Raw genomic sequence first — 23,591 nt, forward strand, 5'->3', positions numbered from 1 at the left:
TGAGCTCTTTGCCTTCAGTTTCAGCAAAGACCTGTCTGTCTAAAATGTCTTTGCTAATTCAAATAAAATCCTTTCATAAAACGAAGGTGGGGTTGATGGTGAAGAACCTGCAGACGCCTGGAGCTTGTAGCAGGCCCTGTACTAAGAGCCCTGTAAACTCCGGGAGGATTGGCTACATCAGGAGCGTGTGGCCTATATGCAAAGGGTTGTAACACTATCCGCTGTAACATTATAGTTATCTTCTCTTGTAGGGGTGGCCAAACTTGCTTAATGGAAGAGCCGCATAAAAGTCAGATATCTGAGAGCCGCAAGGCAGGCAGGCAAACAGATGGAGGGAAAGAGAGGTAGAAAGAAAGCAACTTTAACTGTAAATGCATTCTCTAAGCTGCCAGCTGGCTTGGCTTGCGAAACTGATTTAAAAGAGAAATGCCTTCTCCAAGCCGGCTGCTGGGGAAGCAGGGGCTTCAAGAGCCACACCGTATGTGTGAAAAAGCCACAGTTTGGCCACTCCTGGTATATATCATATATGCCCAACTGAGCACCTTTTGTACCTTCTTACGATTTGTTAAATTGGAGTGCTTAATTGGTTTTTAGCTGTTGTTTTATGCTGTTGTTAGAATGTTGTAATCCGCCCTGAGCCCATTTTTGGGAAAGGACGGACTATAAATTGGCTAAGTAAATAAATAAAATAAAGGAGTTCCTGATCCAAAAAAAAAAAAAAGCCCCAGCAAATGGGAAAGTTTGGGATGGTGCCAGGCTGATAGAAGGGTCAGCGGGCACAGTTGATGTTCTCCTTCGATGCATTGTCATGTGCATGGGGGACTTGTCTAAGCAGTAGACTGTGCGAAAAGGATCTCGGGGTCTTAGTGGACCATATGCTGAACATGAGTCAACAGTGTGATGCAGTGGCTAAAAAGGCCAATGCAATATTGGGCTGTGTCCACAGAAGTATAGTGTCTAGATTACGTGATGTGATGGTATCGCTTTACTCTGCTCTGGTAAGACCTCACCTGGAGTATTGTGTTCAGTTTTGGGCACCCCATTTTAAGAAGGATATAGACAAGCTGGAACGGGTCCAGAGGAGGGTGACGAAGATGGTGAGGGGTCTGGAGACCGAATCCTCTGAGGAAAGGTTGAAGGAGCTGGGCATGTTTAGCCTGGAGAGGAGAAGGCTGAGAGGTGATAGGATCACCATCTTCAAGTACTTGAAGGGCTGTCATCTATATCAGGGGTGGCCAATGGTAGCTCTCCAGATGTTTTTTTTGCCTACACCTCCCATCAGCCCCAGCCATCATGGCCATGCTGGGTGGGGCTGATGGGAGTTGTAGGCAAAGAACATCTGGAGAGCTACTGTTGGCCACCCCTGATATAGAGGATGGTGTGGAATTGTTTTCTGTGGCCCCAGAAGGTAGGACCAGAACCAATGGGTTGAAATTCAATCAAAAGACTTTCTGGCTTAACATTAGGAAGAATTTCCTGACCGTCAGACCAGTTCCTCAGTGGAACAGGCTTCCTTGGGAGGTGGTGGGCTCTCCTTCCTTGGAGGTTTTTTCAACAGAGGCTAGATGGCCATCTGACAGCAGTGAAGATCCTGTGAATTTAGGGGGAGGTGTTTGTGAGTTTCCTGCATTGTGCAGGGGGTTGGACTAGATGACCCTGGAGGTCCGTTCCAGCTCTATGATTCTGTGATTCCTGACCATTAGAGCAGTTCCTCAGTGGAACAGGCTTCCTCGGGAGGTGGTGGGCTCTCCTTCCTTGGAGGTTCTTCAACAGAGCCTATATAGCCATCTGACAACGATGAAGATCCTGTGAATTTGGGGTAGGTATTTGTAGGTTTTCTTGCATTGTTCAGGGGTTGGACTAGATGACCCTGGAAGTCCCTGATTCTGACCGTAAGAGCGATTCCTAAGTGGAAGAGGCTTCCTCCTCGGGATGTGGTGGGCTCTCCTTCCTTGGAGGTTTTTCAACAAAGGCTAGATGGCCATCTGACAGCAATGCAGATCCTGTGAATTTAGGGGAGGCGTTTGTGAGTTTCTTGCATTGTGCAGGGGGTTGGACTAGATGACCCTGGAGGTCCCTCCCAACTCTATGATTCTATGACAGGTGCAGTCAAGAAACAACACAGTTGATGAGGTTCAACAGCGTGCTCCAGGCCCCCCCTGCACCTTTAGATCATTCCTTGGCAGAGGCTTACAGTTCCACGGCAAATGAGGATGGTGCAGGAATTATTCCCCAAAGGGAGACCAATTCCAGTTACTCCTCCTTGCTTTCTGTCCCTGGTTTTGCGGCTTTGATTCTATCTGTGTTTCTGGCTCACAAGTGACCCTCTCCTCTCTGCAGTTTGCAAGGAAGAGCGAGGCGTCCATGCCCGTCCTCAAGAGCCAGAGCCTCACGGCACTCCCTGGATCCGTGTGCACCCCTCCCGCAGAGTGCGTGACCCACCGATACTTCGGCTCCTTCTCAGGTCTTCACTCCGCCTCTGCCAGCGTGCAAGGTAGGGGAGATGAGTCAAACGCTGCTGCCGCCTGGGGCATGGCATCCCCGTGTAGAACCGGTTCTCTGGTCTCGATCCAAGCATGCGTTTTGGAATATATCGAGATTGTAGCACCGAATTAATTCGTTGGTTTTAAATCTGATGGTTTTAATGTAACGGTACATTTCACTGAGTAATATATAATTGCTATGTAAGAACGAAAGAGAAGCCATGTTGGATCAGGCCTGTGGCTCGTTCAGTCCAACACTCTGTGTCACATAAGAGAAGCCATGTTGGATCAGGCCAATGGCCCATCATGTCCATCACTCTGTGTCACATAAGAGAAGCCATGTTAAATCAGGCCAATGGGCCATCCAGTCCAACTCTCTGTGTCACATAAGAACGTAAGAGAAGCCATGTTGGATCAGGCCAGTGGCCCATCCAGTCCAACACTCTGTGTCACATAAGAACATAAAAGAAGCCATGTTGGATCAGGCCAATGGCCCATCATGTCCATCACTCTGTGTCACATAAGAGAAGCCATGTTAAATCAGGCCAATGGGCCATCCAGTCCAACTCTCTGTGTCACATAAGAACATAAGAGAAGCCATGTTGGATCAGGCCAATGGCCCATCCAGTCCAACACTCTATCACATACGATCATAAGAGAAAACATGTTGGATCAGGCCAGTGGCCCATCCAGTCCAACATTCTGTCACATACGATCTTAAGAGAAGCCATGTTGGATCAGGCCAGTGGCCCCTTCAGTCCAACACTCTGTCACATACGATCATAAGAGAAGCCATGTTGGATCAGGCCAGTGGCCCCTCCAGTCCAACACCCTGTGTCACATAAGAACATAAGAGAAGCCATGTTGGATCAGGCCAGTGGCCCCTCCAGTCCAACACTCTGTGTCACATAAGAACATAAGAGAAGCCATGTTGGATCAGGCCAATGGCCCATCCAGTCCAACACTCTGTCACATACAATCATAAGAGAAGCCATGTTGGATCAGGCCAGTGGCCCCTTCAGTCCAACACTCTGTGTCACGCAATGGCCAATATATGTGTGTACGTGTGTATACACCCGCACACACACACACACACATATATATAGATACACACTGTGGCTAATAGCCACTGATGGACCTCTGCTCCATATTTTTATCCAATCCCCTTTTAAAGCTGGTTATGCTTGTAGCCGCCGCCATCTCCTGTGGCAGTGAATAATTAGTGTGTTTTATTATTGTATTATTGTAATGTCTGCATTTCATGCCACGTAAGCCGCCCTGAGCCTGCTTTGGCAGGGAGGGTGGGGTATAATTTAAAAAAATTATTATTATTATATATTTGGCATGTATTGAAGGCTCCTCTCCCTGAACAAGCCCTTCAGAGGCATAGAAACTGCAGCGTGGTCTGTGCTAGATGCATTTTATAGTCACAGCATATTCGTAAGTGGTGTCACCCCTGGGTCTACAGCAGGGGTGGGGAACTTCCATCTCGAGGGCCATTTACGGCCCTCGAGGTCACTTGGTGTGGCCTCAGGGTTTGCTGGGCTGAACCGAGCCATGTGGCAGCCTCCGTGGGGCCTGGCTGGCCAGCGAGGATCGTGGGGCCCAGCTGCGCTGTGCAGCAGCCTCCCCAGGGCCAGGCAGGGATCCCAGGGCCCAGATGTACTGTGCGGCAGCCTCACTGGGGCCTGGCTGGCCAGCCTGAATTGCTGCAGGGCCTGGGAAAGTTACTGTCACCATTCAGTTTGCAGTTGATTATTCCAGAGGGTGTGGCCTAATATGCTTATGAGTGGGTGACCTAATATGCTAGGGGTGTCCGGCGGTAGCTCTCCAGATGTTTTTTGCCTACAACTCCCATCAGCCCCAGCCAGTATGGCCAATGGCTGGGGCTGATGGGAGTTGTAGGCAAAAACATCTGGAGAGCTACCGTTGGCCACCCCTGTATAAATATGCTAATATTAGGGGATGTGGTCCAATATGCTACTGAGTCCTGCTGACATTTGCCTAGGGCGGCGGGCCGGTGTTGTGCGTGCGCCAGATTAGGCTCTCCCCACAAATACAAAAAACAGTTATTTGCATTAATTTTGCTGGCCTGAATCATTCTCCCTGGGCGGAGCACTGTTTTTTGAGTTGATAATTTTTTATGGCCTCAAATGATGTTATAAATATCTGTATGGCTCTTGGCAGAAAAAAGCTCCCCCATCCCCAGTCTACAGCGATGAAGCCAGGAGTGTCAAACTCATTTGTTATGAGGGCCCGATCTGACATAAATGAGAGCTTGTCGGGCTGGGCCATGTGGGTTATAAAATGTAACGCCAGGTAGCAGAGAGAAAACGTTTATGAAGGACACAGACGAACGCAATTAAAGATTTATTTTTTTTAAACTTAAAACATCCTTAAAACTGTAGCACTCGTTCTTAAAGGCGCTTTCTTTGCATTTCTCCCATGGCATCCGGGGAACTGGGCAAGGGAAGCTCTGGCTCTTTCCTTCCTTTCCCAGGGGACCAGGACGGGAGAGAGCCTCAGCCAATAGAAGGAAGGGAGGCTTGGCTCAGTAGCTCTGCTGTGGGATTGAGAGAGCCTGGCAAAGCAAGCTCTCCTCCCCGTCCCCTTTCACCCGAAGGGAGGAGCCTCAGCCAATGGAGAAAACAGAGGCTTTGCTCTGTCGCTCCTGTGCGATTGAGCGAGCCTGGCAAAGCAAGCTGTGATGCAGAAGGAAGCGAGAGGGAGAGAGAGAAAGAAGCAGAGAGAGAGAGAGAAGCACAGAGAGAGAGAGAGAGAAGCAGAGAGAGAGAGAGAAAGAAGCAGAGAGAGAGAGAGAAAGAAGCAGAGAGAGAGAGAGAGAAAGAAGCAGAGAGAGAGAGAGAAGCAGAGGGAGAGAGAGAGAAAGAAGCAGAGAGAGAGAAAGAGAAAGAAGCAGAGAGAGAGAGAGAGAGAAAGAAGCAGAGAGACAGAGAGAGAAAGAAGCAGAGAGAGAAAGAAGCAGAGAGAGAGAGAAAGAAGAAGAAGAGAGAGAGAAGCAGAGAGAGAGAGAGAAGCAGAGGGAGAGAGAGAGAAAGAAGCAGAGAGAGAGAGAGAAAGAAGCAGAGAGAGAGAGAGAGAAAGAAGCAGAGAGAGAGAGAGAGAAAGAAGCAGAGAGAGAGAGAGAGAGAAAGAAGCAGAGAGAGAGAGAGAAGCAGAGGGAGAGAGAGAGAAAGAAGCAGAGAGAGAGAGAGAGAAAGAAGAAGAAGAGAGAAGCAGAGAGAAAGAGAGAAGCAGAGGGAGAGAGAGAGAAAGAAGCAGAGAGAGAGAGAGAAAGAAGCAGAGAGAGAGAGAGAGAAAGAAGCAGAGAGAGAGAGAGAGAAAGAAGCAGAGAGAGAGAGAGAAAGAAGCAGAGAGAGAGAGAGAGTGAAAGAAGCAGAGAGAGAGAGAGAGAAAGAAGCAGAGAGAGAGAGAGAGAAGCAGAGGGAGAGAGAGAGAAAGAAGCAGAGAGAGAGAGAGAGAAAGAAGCAGAGAGAGAGAGAAAGAAGCAGAGAGAGAGAAAGAAGCAGAGAGTGAGAGAGAGTGAAAGAAGCAGAGAGAGAGAGAGAGAAAGAAGCAGAGAGAGAGAGAGAGAGAGAGAGAGAGAAGCAGAGAGAGAGAGAGTGAAAGAAGCAGAGAGAGAGAGAGAAAGAAGCAGAGAGAGAGAGAGAGAAAGAAGCAGAGAGAGAGAAAGAAGCAAAGAGAGAGAGAGAGAAGCAGAGAGAGAGAAAGAAGCAGAGAGAGAGAAAGAAGCAGAGAGAGAGAGAGAGAGAAGCAGAGAGAGAAAGAAGCAGAGAGAGAGAGAGAAGCAGAGAGAGAGAGAGAAAGAAGCAGAGAGAGAGAGAGAAAGAAGCAGAGAGAGAGAAAGAAGCAGAGAGTGAGAGAGAGTGAAAGAAGCAGAGAGAGAGAGAGAGAAAGAAGCAGAGAGAGAGAGAGAGAGAGAGAGAGAAGCAGAGAGAGAGAGAGTGAAAGAAGCAGAGAGAGAGAGAGAAAGAAGCAGAGAGAGAGAGAGAGAAAGAAGCAGAGAGAGAGAAAGAAGCAAAGAGAGAGAGAGAGAAGCAGAGAGAGAGAAAGAAGCAGAGAGAGAGAAAGAAGCAGAGAGAGAGAGAGAGAGAGAGAGAGAGAAGCAGAGAGAGAAAGAAGCAGAGAGAGAGAGAGAAGCAGAGAGAGAGAGAGAAAGAAGCAGAGAGAGAGAGAGAAAGAAGCAGAGAGAGAGAGAGAGTGAAAGAAGCAGAGAGAGAGTGAAAGAAGCAGAGAGAGAGAGAGAAGCAGAGAGAGAGAGAGAAGCAGAGAGAGAGAGAGAAAGAAGCAGAGAGAGAGAGAGAGAAAGAAGCAGAGAGAGAGAGAGTGAAAGAAGCAGAGAGAGAGAGAGAGAGAAAGAAGCAGAGAGAGAGAGAGAGAAGCAGAGAGAGAGAGAAAGAAGCAGAGAGAGAGAGAGAGAAGCAGAGTTGCTCGAGGGGCTGATAGGAGCCCTCCGGGGGGGGGGGGCTGATTTGGCCCCCTAAGCCGCAAGTTTGACACCCTTGAATCTACAGTGATTAAGGTGTGCTCTTGCGTGACTCTGGAGGGCTCCAAACTTACCTTTCTGTTCCTCTCCCCAGACAGGAGGCCGTCAGGCATCATGACTTCGGCCTGCATCGGTTCCAGCCAGCCTCAGGAAAATGCCCCGTGTGCCTCGTCCCACTGGTATCCGGAGGGGAGGTCCCCCCGCCACCCTGCTGCTGCCGCTGCCCTTCCGCACTTTACCGTCTCTCCCCCGTGGGACTCTTTCCCCCCTGCCGTCTCCGCCAACCAGAACGACGATCCCTGGGCGGGCAGCCAGGAAGACACGGACGGGCCGGAGTACTTGGCCATCGGGAATCTGGGCCGGCAGAACCGGGCCTGTCGAAGCCCCAGCGAGTCCAGCGCGGCCGACACCAACAGCACCGAGAGCAGCACGTCCAACCTCTTCTCTTCCAGCAGCTCTCAGAAGCCGGAGTCGGTCTCGTCCCTGGGGGAGCAGGGGGCGAGCGGGGGAAGCAGCCGGGGGGCCAGCCTCTTGCGGAGATCCAGCTTCTCAGAAGGACAGACGTTGACCCCCCACCGGATGCACAAGAGGAGCCACGTCCGCTCCCACTCGGATACCAACGTGGCCTCCGGGAAAGCTCTCGGTAAGGCGGAGGAGGACCTTGGGCTGCTGTGATGGTTGACATAAGGACATCGGAAGAGCTGTGCTGGGTCAGACCAGGGAGGGTCCCTCTAGTCCAGCATCCTGTCTCACACAGAGGCCAACCAGTTCCTCTAGAGGGCCAACAACAGGGTGGAGAGGCTGAGGCCTTCCTAAGAACATCAGAAGAGCCCTGCTGGATCAGACCAGTGAGGGTCCATCTAGTCTAGCATCCTGTCTCACACAGTGGCCAACCAGTTCCACTGGAGGGACAACAATAGGGCAGAGAGGCTGAGGCCTTCATAAGAACATCAGAAGAGCCCTGCTGGGTCAGACCAGGGAGGGTCCCTCTAGTCCAGCCTCCTGTCTCACACAGGGGCCAACCAGTTCCTCCAAAGGGCCAACAACCGGGCAGGCAGCCCAAGGCCTTCCTAAGAACATCAGAAGAGGCCTGCTGGATCAGACCAGTGAGGGTCCATCTAGTCCAGCCTCCTGTCTCACACAGTGGCCAGCCAATTCCTCTGGAGGGCCAACAACAAGGCATGGAGGCCGAGGCCTTCATGAGGACATCAGAAAAGCCCTGCTGGATCAGACCAGGGAGGGTCCATCTAGTCCAGCCTCCTGTCTCACACAGAGGCCAACCAGTTTCTCTGGAAGGCCAATAACAGGGCAGAGAGTCTGAGGCCTTCATAAGAAAGTAAGTAGAGCCCTGCTGGGTCAGACCAGTGAGGGTCCCTCTAGTCCAGCCTCCTGTCTCACACAAGGGCCAACCAGTTCCTCCAAAGAGCCAACAACCGGGCAGGCAGCCCAAGGCCTTCATAAGAACATCAGAAGAGGCCTGCTGGATCAGACCAGTGAGGGTCCATCTAGTCCAGCATCCTCTCTCACCCAGTGGCCAATCAGTTCCGTCAGAGCCAAGGCCTTCATAAGAATGTAAGAAGAACCCTGCTGGGTCAGGCCAGTGAGCGTTTCTCTAGTCCAGCATTCTGTCTCACACAGGGGCCGGCCAGTTCCTCTGGAGGGCCAACAACAGGGCAGAGAGGCTGAAGCCTTCATAAGGACATCAGAAGAGCCCTGCTGGATCAGACCAGTGAGGGTCCATCTAGTCCAGCCTCCTGTCTCACACAGTAGCCAACCAGTTCCTCTGAAAAGCCAACAACAGGGCAGAGAGGCTGAGGTTTTCATAAGAACATCAGAAGAGCCCTGCTGGATCAGACCAGTGAGGGTCCATCTAGTCCAGCCTCCTGTCTCACACAGTAGCCAACCAGTTCCTCTGGAGGGACAACAACAGGGCAGAAAGGCTGAGGCCTTCCTAAGATCATCAGAAGAGCCCTGCTGGATCAGACCAGGGAGGGTCCATCTAGTCTAGCATCCTCTCTCACAGTGGCCAACCCGTTCCTCTGTAGGGCCAACAACAAGGCAGAGAGGCTGAGGCCTTCATAAGAACATCAGAAGAGCCCTGCTGGGTCAGACCAGTGAGGGTCCCTCTAGCCCAGCATCCTGTCTCTCACAGGGGCCAGCCAGCTCCAGCATAGAGGCTAAGGCCTTCCCCTCCTGTTTACTGCTTCTGAAAATGGAGGTTCCCTTTAGTTGGCATGGCTAGTTGCCGCTGACGGACCTCCACGGATCTGTCCCGTCCCCTTTTAAATCCGTCCATGTCTGCAGCCATCGCTACGTCCTCTTGCAGCGAACGTTAAGCTCACGAGCACCGACTGACCCCCCCACGTTTAGCACCCACAGTGAGTTAGAGGCTATATATCTCCCTAGGGAATCATGGAGTGCCCAGCAGGAATTTCCCTCTCTTCCCCCTGCTTTCTGATGACCCTAAAGCGGGGGGCGGGGCTTCCAAACCGGGGGATCCCCCGCCCCCACCTGGCGATTGGCAGCCCTAATTGAAACCAAAAAGGTCTTCATTGGCTGGCGGAAGATGGCAACAGAAGGGGACAGAGTTCCAGGACTTTGGTGCGGTGCCCGAGAGGGCCTCCTGTCTCATCTGTGCCCCCATTTCATTACCTCCCTCGCGTTATGGTTGGCATATTCTGCATGAACAGAGGCAGGGGTGGAATTCTAACAGGGGCTCTTTTGCATATTAGGCCACACACCCCGATGTAGCCAATCCTCCAAGAGCTTACAAGCTGTGTGGCCTCTAAGCTGAGCTAGTGTGAGCTAGCTCGCAGTGTTCTAGACCCCAGCTCTCACATTTTTGTCCTCGCTCTGGGAAAAGGGCCACGGAGCAAGCTAATTTATGCAGTAGCTCAGAACTTTAATGCCAGTACCTTATGAGGCAGAGACCGTTTTCGCACACAGCTCACCTTTCAGTCACAATCCTATTCCCTCCGCAGCATCTGTCAGATTTCCCACCATCTGCGCCGGAATTACAGGAAGTGCCGCGGCTTTTGGGTAGCAAATGTAAACTGGGTTTTAGCAGTTTACGTTTGCTACGCAAAAGCTGCGGCACTTCCTGTAGCTCCGGCGCAGATGGTGGGAAATCCGACCAGACGCTGCGGAGGGAACAGGATTGTGACTGCGAGGTGAGCCGTGCGCGAAAACGGTGAGAATTTTTGCACACAGGACTCCACAGCTCAGAGGGAACGTTGCTTACCAGGCTCTTTTTGATAAGCTCTTGGAGGATCGGCTCCGTCAGGGGTGTGTGGCCTGATATGCAAAGGAGCTCCTGCTAGAATCCCACCCCTTTTGTGTAGGAAATGGGTGGAGCTGCGATTAGGATTCTCCACGTTAGGTGCCTTTCACAATATGGCCAATGGGTTGGGCCTTCCTGGAGTCTTCTAAGGGTTAAAAGGGTGGCGGTCCCGGAGATGGGCAAGCCCGGCTTCTGCCCCGGTAAGTATCTTACCCCTCCCTGTTTTCCTTTCCTTCTTTTAACTCTCTCTCCTTTTCTGCTTTGCTGCCTGTCCTCAGGAGGGCACAGGGAAATCAGCATTATACTAGAAGAGCCCGTCGCAGGTTTGGAGCCCAGCCCGTTGCCGCCTTTTCCACCTTCTCCCAATACCCCACCCTGAATTCAAGATCCTTCCGTTGAGATGCTGGTGTCACTCCCAAAAAGCCCATGTTGGAATGCAGCTTGGGAATTCTCAGGAGGCCTGATGCTCACCTCCATGCTGTCTACCTGAAGCTACTGATAGGCAGCTCACTCTGGGAAGGAAGGAAGGAAGGAAGGAAGGAAGGAAGGAAGGAAGGAAGGAAGGAAGGAAGGAAGGAAGGAGGGAAAGAGGGAGGGAGGGAAAGAGAAAGAAGGAAGGAAGGAAAGAGGGAGGGAAAGAAAGAAAGAAAGAAAGAAAGAAAGAAAGAAAGAAAGAAAGAAAGAAAGAAAGAAAGAAAGAAAGAGCGAGAAACAAGGAATGAAGGAGGGAAAGAGGGGAGGGAAAGAAGGAAAGAAAGAGGGAAGGATGGAAGGATAGAGGGAAAGAAAGTAAGAAAGAGAAAGAAAAGGAAGGAAGGAAAGAGCAAGAAAGAAGGAATGAAGGTGGGAAAGAGGGAGGGAAAGGAAAGAAAAGGAAGGAAGGAAAGAGCGAGAAAGAAGGAAAGGAAGGAAAGAGCAAGAAAGGAATGAAGGAGGAAGGGAAAGAAGAAAAGAAAGAGCGAAGGAAGGAAGGATAGAGGGAGGGAAAGGAAAGAAAAGGAAAGACAGACAGAAAGACGGACATTTGCCTGGGAGGCACAGAACCTTTATGCAGTATCCCTGATCCTCCAAATTTACCCAGTTAAAGGGAATATGCTATTCAAAGAAATTACAAAGATGATCTGACTTCCAAGGGTAACGAGAAAGAAATTTTACTTAGAACACAGAAGCACATCTTATATGACATATTCATTTAGGCAGGGCTTTTTTTTTGAGCAGGAACCCACAGGAACGCAGTTCCGGCTGGCTGGGCATCAGGGGGTGTGGCCTAATATACAAGCAAGCTTCTGCTGGGCTTTGTCTATAGAAATGCCCTCTGCTGAACAATGGTGATGTCAGGGGGTGTGGCCTAATATGAAAATGAGTCCCTGCTGGAGTTTTTTCTAGAAAAAAGGCCCTGCATTTAGTTATGTTTAAGTTATTGCAAACAGATTAACTTCCAAAAGGTTAACTTACTGCAAGTCCAAGCTCGGGGGAGAGAGAGGAGAAAGAAAGAGGTTCTATATATCAGGGGTGGCCAGACTTGCTTAATGTAAGAACCACATAGAATAAGCGTCAGATGTTTGAGAGCTGGAAGACGTGAACGTGATGCCTCAAGACAGGAAGGAAAGAAGGGGGAGGAAGGAAGAAGATATTGGATTTATATCCCACCCTACACTCCCAATCTCAGAGTCTCAGAGCAGCTCACAATCTCCTTTACCTTCCCCCCCCACAACAAATGCCCTGTGAGGCAGGTGGGGCTGAGAGAGCTCTGACAGAAGCTGCCCTTTCAAGGACAACTCCTGCGATAGCTATGGATAACCAAAGGCCATTCCGGCAGCTGCAAGTGGAGGAGTGGGGAATCAAACCCAGTTCTCCCGCATAAGAGTCCTGGGTTTGATTCCCTACTCTTCCGCTTGCAGCTTGCTGTGCTGGCCTCGAGTCAGCCATAGCTCTGACAGAGCTGTCCTTGAAAGGGCAACTTCTGTCAGAGCTCTCTCAGCCCCACCCACCTCACAGGGTGTCTATTGTGGGGGAAGAAGAAGATTAATTAGATTGTAAGACGCTCTGAGAGTGGGGGAAGAAGATTAATTAGATTGTAAGACGCTCTTGATTCAGAGAGAAGGGAGGGGGTATAAATCTACGGCAGGGGTGGCCAACGGTAGCTCTCCAGATTTCTTTTTTTGCCTACAACTCCCATCAGCCCCAGCCAGCATGGCCAATGACTGGGGCTGATGGGAGTTCTAGGCAAAAAAACATCTGGAGAGCTACCGTTGGCCACCCCTGATCTATGGTCTTCTTGTGGTCTCCCGTGCAGGTTCTAACCGGGGCCTGCCCTGCTTAACTTCCTAGATCCGATGAGACTGGGCAAGCCTGGGCCATCCAGGTTGGGCCGTGCTGTGTTTAAAGACAGTAAAATACATGCAACTGCCAGGGTGGCATTCTAGCAGGCGCTCCTTTGCCTATTAGGTCACACCCCCCTGATGCGGCCAGTCCTCTAAGAGCTTACTTAAAAAAGAACCTTGTAAGCTCTTGAAGGATTGGCTACCTCAGGAGGGCGTGGCTTAATATGCAAAGGAGCTCCTGCTGGAATTCCGCCCCTGCGTGCAAACACGCCGTTCTCACACGTGGGCTGCGCCCTGCTTTGCGACCCGGAGGAGTCTCCCATGTCGGCCGGACGTGAGGCAACGAAGCGGCCCTCGACCGGCCTTGAGCTGCTAAGCTGTTGGGCGTTGACACCAGTGTCCCCTTTGCCTTGTTCTCCATCCTCTTTTGCCGCTGCACGTTCCAAACATGTACTCTCTCCCCCTCCTCCGTCATTTCATCGTACGCACCCGTCTTGTCTTGGTTCCCGCCGCAGCCTGCAACGCAGCGCTTGACGCCAGCTGCTCTCCAGTCTAACCCTTCCGTGGTTCGGAAGGATCCGTTGTCGAGCTCCAGCTCTGGACGCTTCTCTCCTGGGTCCCAGAGGCTGCCTCGTCTCGTTCCCAGAGCACCAGGCGAAGCCCTGGGTGATGCTAGAATGCCAAAGGATGCCATCTGTGGGCACCAAGGCTTTTCGCCCTCCTGCCCAAAGCCCCCAGCCTGGTGTGGCTGCTTCAGAAAGGGTTCCTGACTGGGGCGGGGTGGTTGACGTCTGGATTTTTTGGTTGCATGATGCTGCCGGCGGAAGCTGGGTTTTCAGGTAGCCGACTCGAGGTTGATTCAGCCTTTCATCCTTCCGAGGTGTGTAAAATGAGTCTCCAGCTTGCTGGGGGAGGGGAAGCGTAGATGACTGGGGAAGGCAATGGCAAACCACCCCGTAAAAAGTCTGCCGTGAAAACGTTGTGAAAGCAACGGCACCCCAGAGTCGGAAACGACGGGCGCTTGCACAGGGGACTTCCTTGACCTTTTTTAACTCTGAAAAGAGCCCTGTGGCGCAGATTGGTAAAGCTGCAGTATTGCAGTCCTAAGCTCTGCTCACGACCTGAGTTCAATCCCGGCGGAAGCTGGGTTCAGGTAGCCAGTTCGAGGTTGACTCAGCCTTCCATCCTTCCGAGGTTGGTCGAAGGAGTCCCCAGCTTGCTGGAGGGAAAGCGTAGATGCCTGGGGAAGGCAATGGCAAACCACCCTGTAAAAAGTCTGCCGTGAAAGCGTTGCAAAAGCGACGTCACCCCAGAGTCGGAAACGACTGGTGATTGCACAGGTGACCTTTCCTTTCCTTTTCCTTTTAAAAATCAGTAATACCTATAGCACTATGTGTTATAATTTATCCACTGCAACCATACTAGTTCCCAGGTTTAATTGAAAAAGAAGCAGCAGCCTCTAGCACTTTGAGTTACAGAATTATGAAGAGAAATGTGCAGCATTTTTAAAGAGAAATGTACATTTCCTCTTATAACTCCACAACCAAAAGGGGCTGGAGACCTAAAAAACAACGACAGAGCTTGGAGTTAGTATATTGCTGTAAGCAATCATTACACTGAAACAGCTATTGACATTTTTTAAGCCTTAAAAACCCCCATCAGGTGGAAGAGAGAGTGTGGTAAGAAAAATGTCAATATGCAGACAGGAACTGGGAGAAAAAAAATCCACATCTTCCTGTATTCCATGCTGGCCGAAGTCACTTGGCTACAGTTTTTTGAAAAGACTATATCAGACCAAGTTTGAGAAAGATTGTTTCAGAGGTGGGAGGCGCAGAAAAAAAAGGAGAAATGAGGTTATGTTCTCCCAGGAACACTACAGCTGGGAAAAAAGCCAAGGCAGAGCATAACCTCCGTGTTGAAATTACCCAGAACAGGTAAAAAGGTCTTCGAAATCTCAGCGATGCCCTGGCTTTGGGGAGTCTCCAAAGAGATTCTTGTTAGAGTTCTTTATGGGATTTTTGAGGCAAGAACATAAGAGGAGCCATGTTGGATCAGGCCAATGGCCCATCCAGTCCAACACTCTGTGTCACACAGTGGCAAAAATTTTTATATATACACACACACACACTGTGGCTAATAGCCACTGATGGACCTCTGCTCCATATTTTTATCTAAACCCCTCTTGAAGGTGGCTATGCTTGTGACCGCCACTACCTCCTGTGGCAGTGAATTCCACATGTTAATCACCCTTTGGGTGAAGAAGGACTTCCTTTTATCCGTTTTAACCTGTCTGCTCAGGAATTTCATCGAATGCCCACGAGTTCTTGTATTGTGAGAAAGGGAGAAAAGTACTTCTTTCTCTACTTTCTCCATCCCATGCATTATCTTGTAAACCTCTATCATGTCACCCCGCAGTCGACGTTTCTCCAAGCTAAACAGCCCCAAGTGTTTCAGCCTTTCTTCATAGGGAAAGTGTTCATAGGGAAAGAGATATTCAGAGGTTCGCAATTGCCTGCCTCTTATGTAGCGACCTGACCTATGTAGAACAAAGTTTGAGTGTGGGGCCCATCTTTAAGACCCGACAAGTTGAATTCGGGGTATAAGCTTTTGTGAGCACGCACACTTCTTCAGATACATGCATGCATACAAAAGCTCTATACCCAGAATCTGGGGGTTTTTTTATAGCAGCAACTCCTTTGCATATTAGGCCACACCCCTCTTATGTAGCCAATCCTCCCAAGAGTTTACAGGGCTCTTAGTACAGGGCCTAGTGTAAGCTCCAGGAGGATTGGCTGCATCCGGGGGGCGTGGCCTAATATGCAAAGGAGGTCTTGCTACAAAAAAAAGCCCTGCCCAGAATTAAACTTTAGGCCACACCCCTCTTACGTAGCCAATCCTCCAAGAGTTTACAGGGCTCTTAGTACAGGACCTAGTGTAAGCTCCAGGAGGATTGGCTGCATCAGGGGGCGTGGCCTAATATGCAAAGGAGTTCCTGCTACAAAAACCCTGCCCAGAATTAAACTTCGTTGGCCGTAAAGGTGCCCCGGGACTCAAAACTTTGTTCCTTCGCTTCAGACAAACAAAGCTACCGTGCCTGCATCTAGCAAACTATAGAGTTCCTGACGGGACTTGTTTTTTCATGACCGTGACAAAGGGTGTTGTCTTGCAGTCGTCACCGCTGGCCTTGAAAAACTTCATGTAGCCCTTCCGTCGCACCTTGTCCTTTATCCTACCCGTTAGCTGGGTTGCGGCCAATCCCGTCTTCCACGTAAGGAACCCGAACTTGCCTATCGCCGTTCAAAGGGTTTAAGCGAAGCTTTAAACCTCATTCCCTTTGGCCTGAGCCTGACACCCGCCCGCAAAATGCATCCAGGCGAGCTTACGGAACACCTCCCGGCTTGAACGTTTTGCATGACGTCCTCTTGTCTGCCTGAAACTTCCTCCCACGGCCTTTCCCCCCCCCCTCAGCCGGGCGTCTCGTTAGACACCCACTGGCTCACACCGGCTTCTTCCCGCCTGCCCATTCACTTTATTTTTCCATCTTCTCACATCATTATCGTGTTTCCCCCCCCCTCCCTTCTGATGGTTCTTCACAAGGCTAGTTCTGATAACCTGCGGTTGATTGCCTCTGTTTTCTGTCATGCCGTAGAGTCCCATGGCGACATCTCCCGGTTCAAAAGCGACACGTCCTGCTCTGTACAGGGAGGTGATGCAAGCGCACCCGGTTCCGCCTACATGGAATATGGTGAGTTCGAGAGGAGCCACCGATCTCCTGTCTCCCAATACTGCTTTGTAGGGCAGGTTAAAAACCTGGTTCTCCCAACATGGTTAAGAACATAAGAGAAGCCATGTTGGATCAGTCCAATGCCCCTCCAGTCCAACACTCTGTGTCACATAAGAACATAAGAGAAGCCCTGTTAGATCAGGCCAGTGGCCCCTCCAGTCCAACACTCTGTGTCACATAAGAACATAAGAGAAGCCATGTTGGATCAAGCCAGTGGCCCCTCCAGTCCAACACTCTGTGCCACATAAGAACATAAGAGAAGGCATGTTGGATCAGACCAATGGCCCATCCAGTCCAACACTCTGTGCCACATAAGAACATAAGAGAAGGCATGTTGGATCAGACCAATGGCCCATCCAGTCCAACACTCTGTGCCACATAAGAACATAAGAGAAGGCATGTTGGATCAGACCAATGGCCCATCCAGTCCAACACTCTGTGCCACATAAGAACATAAGAGAAGGCATGTTGGATCAGACCAATGGTCCATCCAGTCCAACACTCTGTGCCACATAAGAACATAAGAGAAGGCATGTTGGATCAGACCAATGGCCCATCCAGTCCAACACTCTGTGTCACATAAGAACATAGGAGAAGCCATGTTGGATCAAGCCAGTGGCCCCTCCAGTCCAACACTCTGTGTCACATAAGAACATAAGAGAAGCCATGTTGGATCAAGCCAGTGGCCCCTCCAGTCCAACACTCTGTGTCACATAAGAACATAGGAGAAGCCATGTTGGATCAAGCCAGTGGCCCCTCCAGTCCAACACTCTGTGTCACATAAGAACATAGGAGAAGCCATGTTGGATCAGGCCATTGGCCCCTCCAGTCCAACACTCTGTGTCACGTAAGAACAGAAGAGAAGCCATGTTGGATCAGGCCCGTGGCCCATCCAGTCAAACACTCTGTGTCACATATGAACAGAAGAGAAGCCCTGTTGGATCAGGCCAGTGGCCCCTCCAGTCCAATACTCTGTGTCACATATGAACATAAGAGAAGCCCTGTTGGATCAGGCCAGTGGCCCATCCAGTCCAACACTCTGTGTCACGTAAGAACAGAAGAGAAGCCATGTTGGACCAGGCCAATGGCCCCTCCAGTCCAACACTCTGTGTCACGTAAGAACAAAAGAGAAGCCATGTTGCATCAGGTCAGTGGCCCCTCCAGTCCAACACTCTGTGTCACATAAGAACATAAGAAAAGCTATGTTGGATCAGGCCAATGGCCCATCCAATCCAACGCTCTGTGTCACACAGCGGCCCAAAAAGCCCAAATGCCCTTATGATGATGATATTGGATTTATATCCCTTCCTCCACTCTGAATTTCAGAGTCTCAGGGCGTCTCACAATCTCCTTTATCTTCTCCCCCACAACAGACACCCTGTGAGGTGGGTGGGGCTGAGAGGGCTCTCACAGCAGCTGCCCTTTCAAGGCCAATGGCCCATCCAGTCCAACACTGTGTCACATAAGAACAGAAGAGAAGCCATGTTGGATCAGGCCAGTGGCCCCTCCAGTCCAACACTCTGTGTCACATAAGAACATAAGAGAAGCCATGTTGGATCAGGCCAATGGCCCATCCTGTCCAACACTGTGTCACACAGTGGTCAAAAAAATTATATACACACACACACACACACACATATATATACACACTGTGGCTAATAGCCACTGATGGACCTCTGCTCCATATTTTTATCTAACCCCCTCTTGAAGCTGGCTATGCTTGTAGCCGCCACCACCTCCTGCGGCAGTGAATTCCACATGTTAATCACCCTTTGGGTGAAGTACTTCCTTTTATCCGTTTTAACCCGACTGCTCAGCAATTTCATCGAATGCCCACGAGTTCTTGTATTGTGAGAAAGGGAGAAAAGGACTTCTTTCTCTACTTTCTCCATCCCAGGCATTATCTTGTAAACCTCTATCATGTCACTCCGCAGTCGACGTCTCTCCAAGCTAAAGAGCCCCAACTTTTCTTCATAGGGAAAGTGTTCCAGCCCTTTAATCATTCTAGTTGCCCTTTTCTGGACCCTCTCCAATGCTATAATATCCTTTTTGAGGTGTGGTGACCAGAATTGCACACAGTATTCCAAATGAGACCGCACCATCGATTTATACAGGGGCATGATGATACTGGCTGATTTGTTTTCAATTCCCTTCCTAATAATTCCCAGCATGGCGTTGGCCTTTTTTATTGCAAACGCACACTGTCTTGACATTTTGACAAGTTTGCGCTGAATGCCTTCTCTCTTGCCCTTTTAATGTTGACTGGCTGGCGTTGGAGTAGGAGTGAGGCCTGACCATGAGACGTTTTGTAAAAAAATAGGTGGCAAAGCTCATTAGCATAACTCATTAGCATATGCCCCCTCCCCCCCCAACCAAAAGCAACCCCATGCAAAAAGGAGAGCCCCGGGCAAGTGAGGCCTGCTTGGTCTGGTTAGAGATCCAGCCAGCCCAAGCAGGTCTTGCTCACCTGCGGCTCTCCTTGGCTGCCACTTTCCCAGTCAAAAGGCCAGCCAGCCACCTGCTGCCCAAAATCACATAAGAAGTGGAGAAAGGGTGGCACAGGCTTCTTCAGGGTTTAATGAAGGCTGCTGAGGGTGTGGCAAAGCCCCTGGTGGCTGGCTGCCGGCTCTCCTAATCCAGGGATTGTTATGCAGCTGCACCTCCTATTCAATGGACAAGGGAGGTGGGGAGGAAGAGGGGGAACCCTCAGAAAGGTTCAGGAGCTGTGCTCCTGTGAGCTCCCGCAAAATCTGAGGCCTGGAGCTGACTCATTTCTAGCTGTTGGATCCAGAGCTGACACCCAGAGGCTGAAATTTTGCTTTAAAAAAAAAATACTCTGTAGAGCAGGGGTGTCGAACTCATTTTAAAGTTAAAGTTGCTTTCTTTCCACCTCTCCCTCTCCATCTTCTTCCTTCCTCCCTACATCCGAGCTCCGGATCTGACATAAATGAGACCTTCAAAAAAAAGGAAACACTGGGAAATACTGCTTACTACTTAGCCTGAAAGTTGATCACAAAAGGTTATTAAATAAGGTAACAGTTCATCGCAAGCATCCCCAAAAAGATTAGAGAAGCCCCCATAGTTGAACGCTGTATGAAAGTTGGACATACTGCAGAAGAAATGAAATTCTGTGTGATTTATACACATAAAACCAGACCATACATTTGGGGGAATGTTTCAAAAAAATTTTATTGAAGAAAGAAACTAGGGGTTTTTTTTTCTAATTGAGAACTTTCCATTTGGACTGAACCCAATGCCTGGATTTTCTCCAATTTCTATAAAAGAAGGAGTAGAAAACAGGTTAGCAGATGTACTGGGTTTCTACAAATGAGGCATTTCAATCTCTTACACCTGCATACAGTTTAGAAGGCAGCCCTTATAGAGGGAAAGGTGTGATGGTCCTTTGAAAACCTCTTCTGTTTATACAGAGAATAGCCTGTGCCTTTTATGGAATTGACCAGAAGGACTGAGTAAGGTTTTTCGTCATGTAATGTGTGCTGAACATTGCGTAGTTTGCATGTGCTTGTTTTTTTAAGACGACTGAGGTTTTAAAGTTTTATTAAGTTTCACATAAGGGAACAGGGAAGGGAAGGGGGCAAAGGGGTTTGAAGGGGGAGATCAAATATTCCTTCCATTTGCATATGCCATTCTTTTCACACAAAAAATCATTTTGTATTTTGCGATCGAAGTAACCTTATAAATTATACTTTCCATTCCTCTCTTAGATCATTCCTATCTTTTACAAGTCAGTCTTTGGCATATATTTACACTCTTGCATACGGTCGCATCGCATCGCACCGTAATTATATTATATTCCTTGCCCACTTTTCCATTTTACACCCAGCCAATCATATAATGGCGGCCAGGTCATCTTATTTTCTTGTATATTCCCTTCTTTTAATTTTAAAGAAAGCGTGTCCATTTCTGCCGTCTCTAAAAGTTTTTTAAGATGATTGCATGCCGCATCATTTGCGTTTACAGTTCCATTTTAAGCCACAAAGAGCCCCGCGGCTCAGAGTGGTAAAGCTGCAGTACTGCAGTCGGAGCCCTCTGCTCATGACCTGAGTTCGATCCCAGCGGAAGCTGGTTTCAGGTAGCTGGCTCCAGGTTGACTCAGCCTTCCATCCTTTCTAGGTCGGTAAAATGAGTACTCAGCCTGCTGGGGGGAAAGTGTAGGTGACTGGGGAAGGCAATGGCAAACAATCCCGTAAAAAGTCTGCCGTGAAAACGTCACCCCAGAGTCGAAAATGACTGGTGCTTGCATAGGGGACTACCTTTACCTTTAAGCCACAAGTCTTGAGAAAGGCAACAAAATGTATCACACTGGTTTTATGTGGACTGGCTTTGAATAGACTTTTCTTATCACACATCAATGCCACATTAGAGGACTGACTTGTGAAATATTTTCTTGAAGGATTCGGTAAAATTCTTTGTGGCACTTTTAAGAAACACCAGTGTGAGCAGGTTTTGCAAGCGTCATTCTGTGGAGTCCCTTGTATGTTTATTGTGCCTGCAAACACATTCCGATTTGTGAGTCCTTATTGCGGAGGTTTGTGATGAACTGTTGACTTTTTAAATAACTATTTGTGATAACTTTTCAGGCTAAGTAGTAAGTAAGCAAGCCTTGGGTCAGCCATAGCAATCACAGAAGTTGTCCTTGAAAGGGCAGCTTCTGTCAAAGCTCTCTCAGCCTGTTGTGGGGGAAGAAGAAGATGGTGATATTGGATTTATATCCCACCCTGTATTCTGAATCTCAGAGTCTCAGAGCTATCACCTCTCAGCCGCCTCCTCTCCAGGCTAAACATCCCCAGCTCCTTCAACTTTTCCTCATAGGACTTGGTCTCCAGACCCCTCTATATGACAGCCCTTCAAGGACTTAAAGATGGTGATCCTATCACTTCTCAGCCACCTCCTCTCCAGGCTAAACATCCCCAGCTCCTTCAACCCTTCCTCATAGGACTTGGTCTCCAGACCCCTCACCATCTTTGTCGCCCTCCTCTGGACCCCTTCCAGCTTGTCTATATCCTTCTTAAAATGTGGTGCCCAAAACTGAACACAGTACTCTAGGTGAGGTCTTACAATAAAGCGAAACCATCACATCACGTGATCTGGACACGAGACTTCTGTTCATACAGCCCAAAATTGCATTTGCCTTTTTAGCCACCGCATCATTCTGTTGACTCATGTGCAGCGTATGATCCACTAAAACCCTAGATCCTTTTCGCACATACTACTGCTAAGACAAGTCTCCCCCATCCTTTAGCCATGCGTGGGATCTTTCCTACCTAAATGCAGAACTTTACATTTCTCCCCGTTAAAATTCATTTCATTGGTTTCAGCCCAGTTTCCCAGCCTGTCAAGGTCACCCTGTATCCTGTTTCTGTCGTCTTCTGTGTTTGCAACCCCTTTTGGAGGTCATCTTCTGTGTTTGAAACCCCTTGTGGAGGTCGTCTTCTGTGTTTGCAACTCCTTGTGGAGGTCGTCTTCTGTGTTTGCAACCCCTTGTGGAGGTCATCTTCTGCATTTGCAACCCCTTGTGGAGGTTGTCTTCTGTGTTTTCAACCCCTTTTGGAGGTTGTCTTTTGTGTTTGCAACCCCTTTTGGAGGTCTTCTTCTGTGTTTGCAACCCCTTTTGGAGGTCTTCTGCTGTGTTCGCAACCCCTTGTGGAGGTCGTCTTCTGTGTTTGCAACCCCTTTTGGAGGTCTTCTGCTGTGTTTGCAACCCCTTGTGGAGGTCGTCTTCTGTGTTTGCAACCCCTTTTGGAGGTCATCTTCTGCGTTTGCAACCCCTTGTGGAGGTTGTCTTCTGTGTTTGCAACCCCTTTTGGAGGTCGTCTTCTGTGTTTGCAACCCCTTTTGGAGGTCTTCTTCTGTTTTTGCAACCCCTTGTGGAGGTCTTCGTCTGTGTTTTCAACCCCTTTTGGAGGTCGTCTTCTGTGTTTGCAACCCCTTTTGGAGGTCATCTTCTGCATTTGCAACCCCTTGTGGAGGTTGTCTTCTGTGTTTGCAACCCCTTTTGGAGGTCTTCGTCTGTGTTTTCAACCCCTTTTGGAGGTCGTCTTCTGTGTTTGCAACCCCTTTTGGAGGTCTTCGTCTGTGTTTGCAACCCCTTTTGGAGGTCGTCTTCTGTGTTTGCAACCCCTTGTGGAGGTCTTCGTCTGTGTTTTCAACCCCTTTTGGAGGTCGTCTTCTGTGTTTTCAACCCCTTGTGGAGGTTGTCTTCTGTGTTTGCAACCCCTTTTGGAGGTCGTCTTCTGTGTTTTCAACCCCTTGTGGAGGTCTTCGTCTGTGTTTGCAACCCCTTTTGGAGGTCGTCTTCTGTGTTTTCAACCCCTTTTGGAGGTCGTCTTCTGTGTTTGCAACCCCTTGTGGAGGTCTTCGTCTGTGTTTTCAACCCCTTTTGGAGGTCGTCTTCTGTGTTTTCAACCCCTTGTGGAGGTCGTCTTCTGCATTTGCAACCCCTTGTGGAGGTCTTCGTCTGTGTTTGCAACCCCTTTTGGAGGTCGTCTTCTGTGTTTGCAGCCCCTTTTGGAGGTCGTCTTCTGTGTTTTCAACCCCTTTTGGAGGTCGTCTTCTGTGTTTGCAGCCCCTTTTGGAGGTCGTCTTCTGTGTTTTCAACCCCTTTTGGAGGTCATCTTCTGTGTTTGCAACCCCTTTTGGAGGTCGTCTTCTGTGTTTGCAACCCCTTTTGGAGGTCGTTAATTCATAGGGTCCCCAAAAGTTGTCTCAGTGGCACAACACACACACACATACTGATTCATACATACCATTGGTCCATGTCCCAGTATTTGATCCACGGCTTTTTTTTTTCTGAGCAGGGCCGGATTTGATCGATTCCAAAGAACTCCCTAGAACCGCAGCGTTGGAAGGGAGCTCCAGGGTCATCTAGTCCAACCCTCTGCGCAATGCAGGAATTTCACATATACCTCCCCTCCCACCCCACACACATACATCCCCAGTGACCCCTGCAGGCTCCATGCCCAGAAGATGGCAAAAACTTCCAGGACCCCTGGCCGAACTGGCCTGGAGAAAAATTGCTGCCTGACCCTAAAGGGTCAACCAGCATTTCCCCGGCGGTGTAAAAAAGGGCCACGAGAACTGAGCACCGGTGCAACCCTCCCTGCCCTTCCTCTCGTGATCTGCCTCGCTCACCGAATCCTTCTGCTTTATCTGTTGTAACTGGCCTGAGCCGTTAAAGCAGCAGTCAGCGGTT

The 23,591-nt window shown here is 49.6% G+C and overlaps 1 protein-coding gene across 2 annotated transcripts in view; it reads left to right on the forward strand.

Moving 5' to 3' along the window:
• RUBCN (rubicon autophagy regulator) overlaps window positions 1-23,591 on the forward strand; it is a 102,451-nt gene that overhangs the window by 27,882 nt on the left and 50,978 nt on the right. The window contains exons 5-8 of one of the 2 annotated variants that reach the window (XM_060242840.1): window positions 2,341-2,494; window positions 7,085-7,633; window positions 10,549-10,593; window positions 16,244-16,339. In XM_060242840.1, coding sequence (XP_060098823.1) covers window positions 2,341-2,494; window positions 7,085-7,633; window positions 10,549-10,593; window positions 16,244-16,339 — 844 coding nt within the window. Of the gene's footprint in view, window positions 1-2,340; window positions 2,495-7,084; window positions 7,634-10,548; window positions 10,594-16,243; window positions 16,340-23,591 lie in introns of those variants that run through there. The other variant, XM_060242839.1, reaches the window with a different exon arrangement.

This window comes from Heteronotia binoei, chromosome 6, assembly GCF_032191835.1.
Source record: "Heteronotia binoei isolate CCM8104 ecotype False Entrance Well chromosome 6, APGP_CSIRO_Hbin_v1, whole genome shotgun sequence".
Lineage (NCBI taxonomy): Eukaryota > Metazoa > Chordata > Lepidosauria > Squamata > Gekkonidae > Heteronotia > Heteronotia binoei.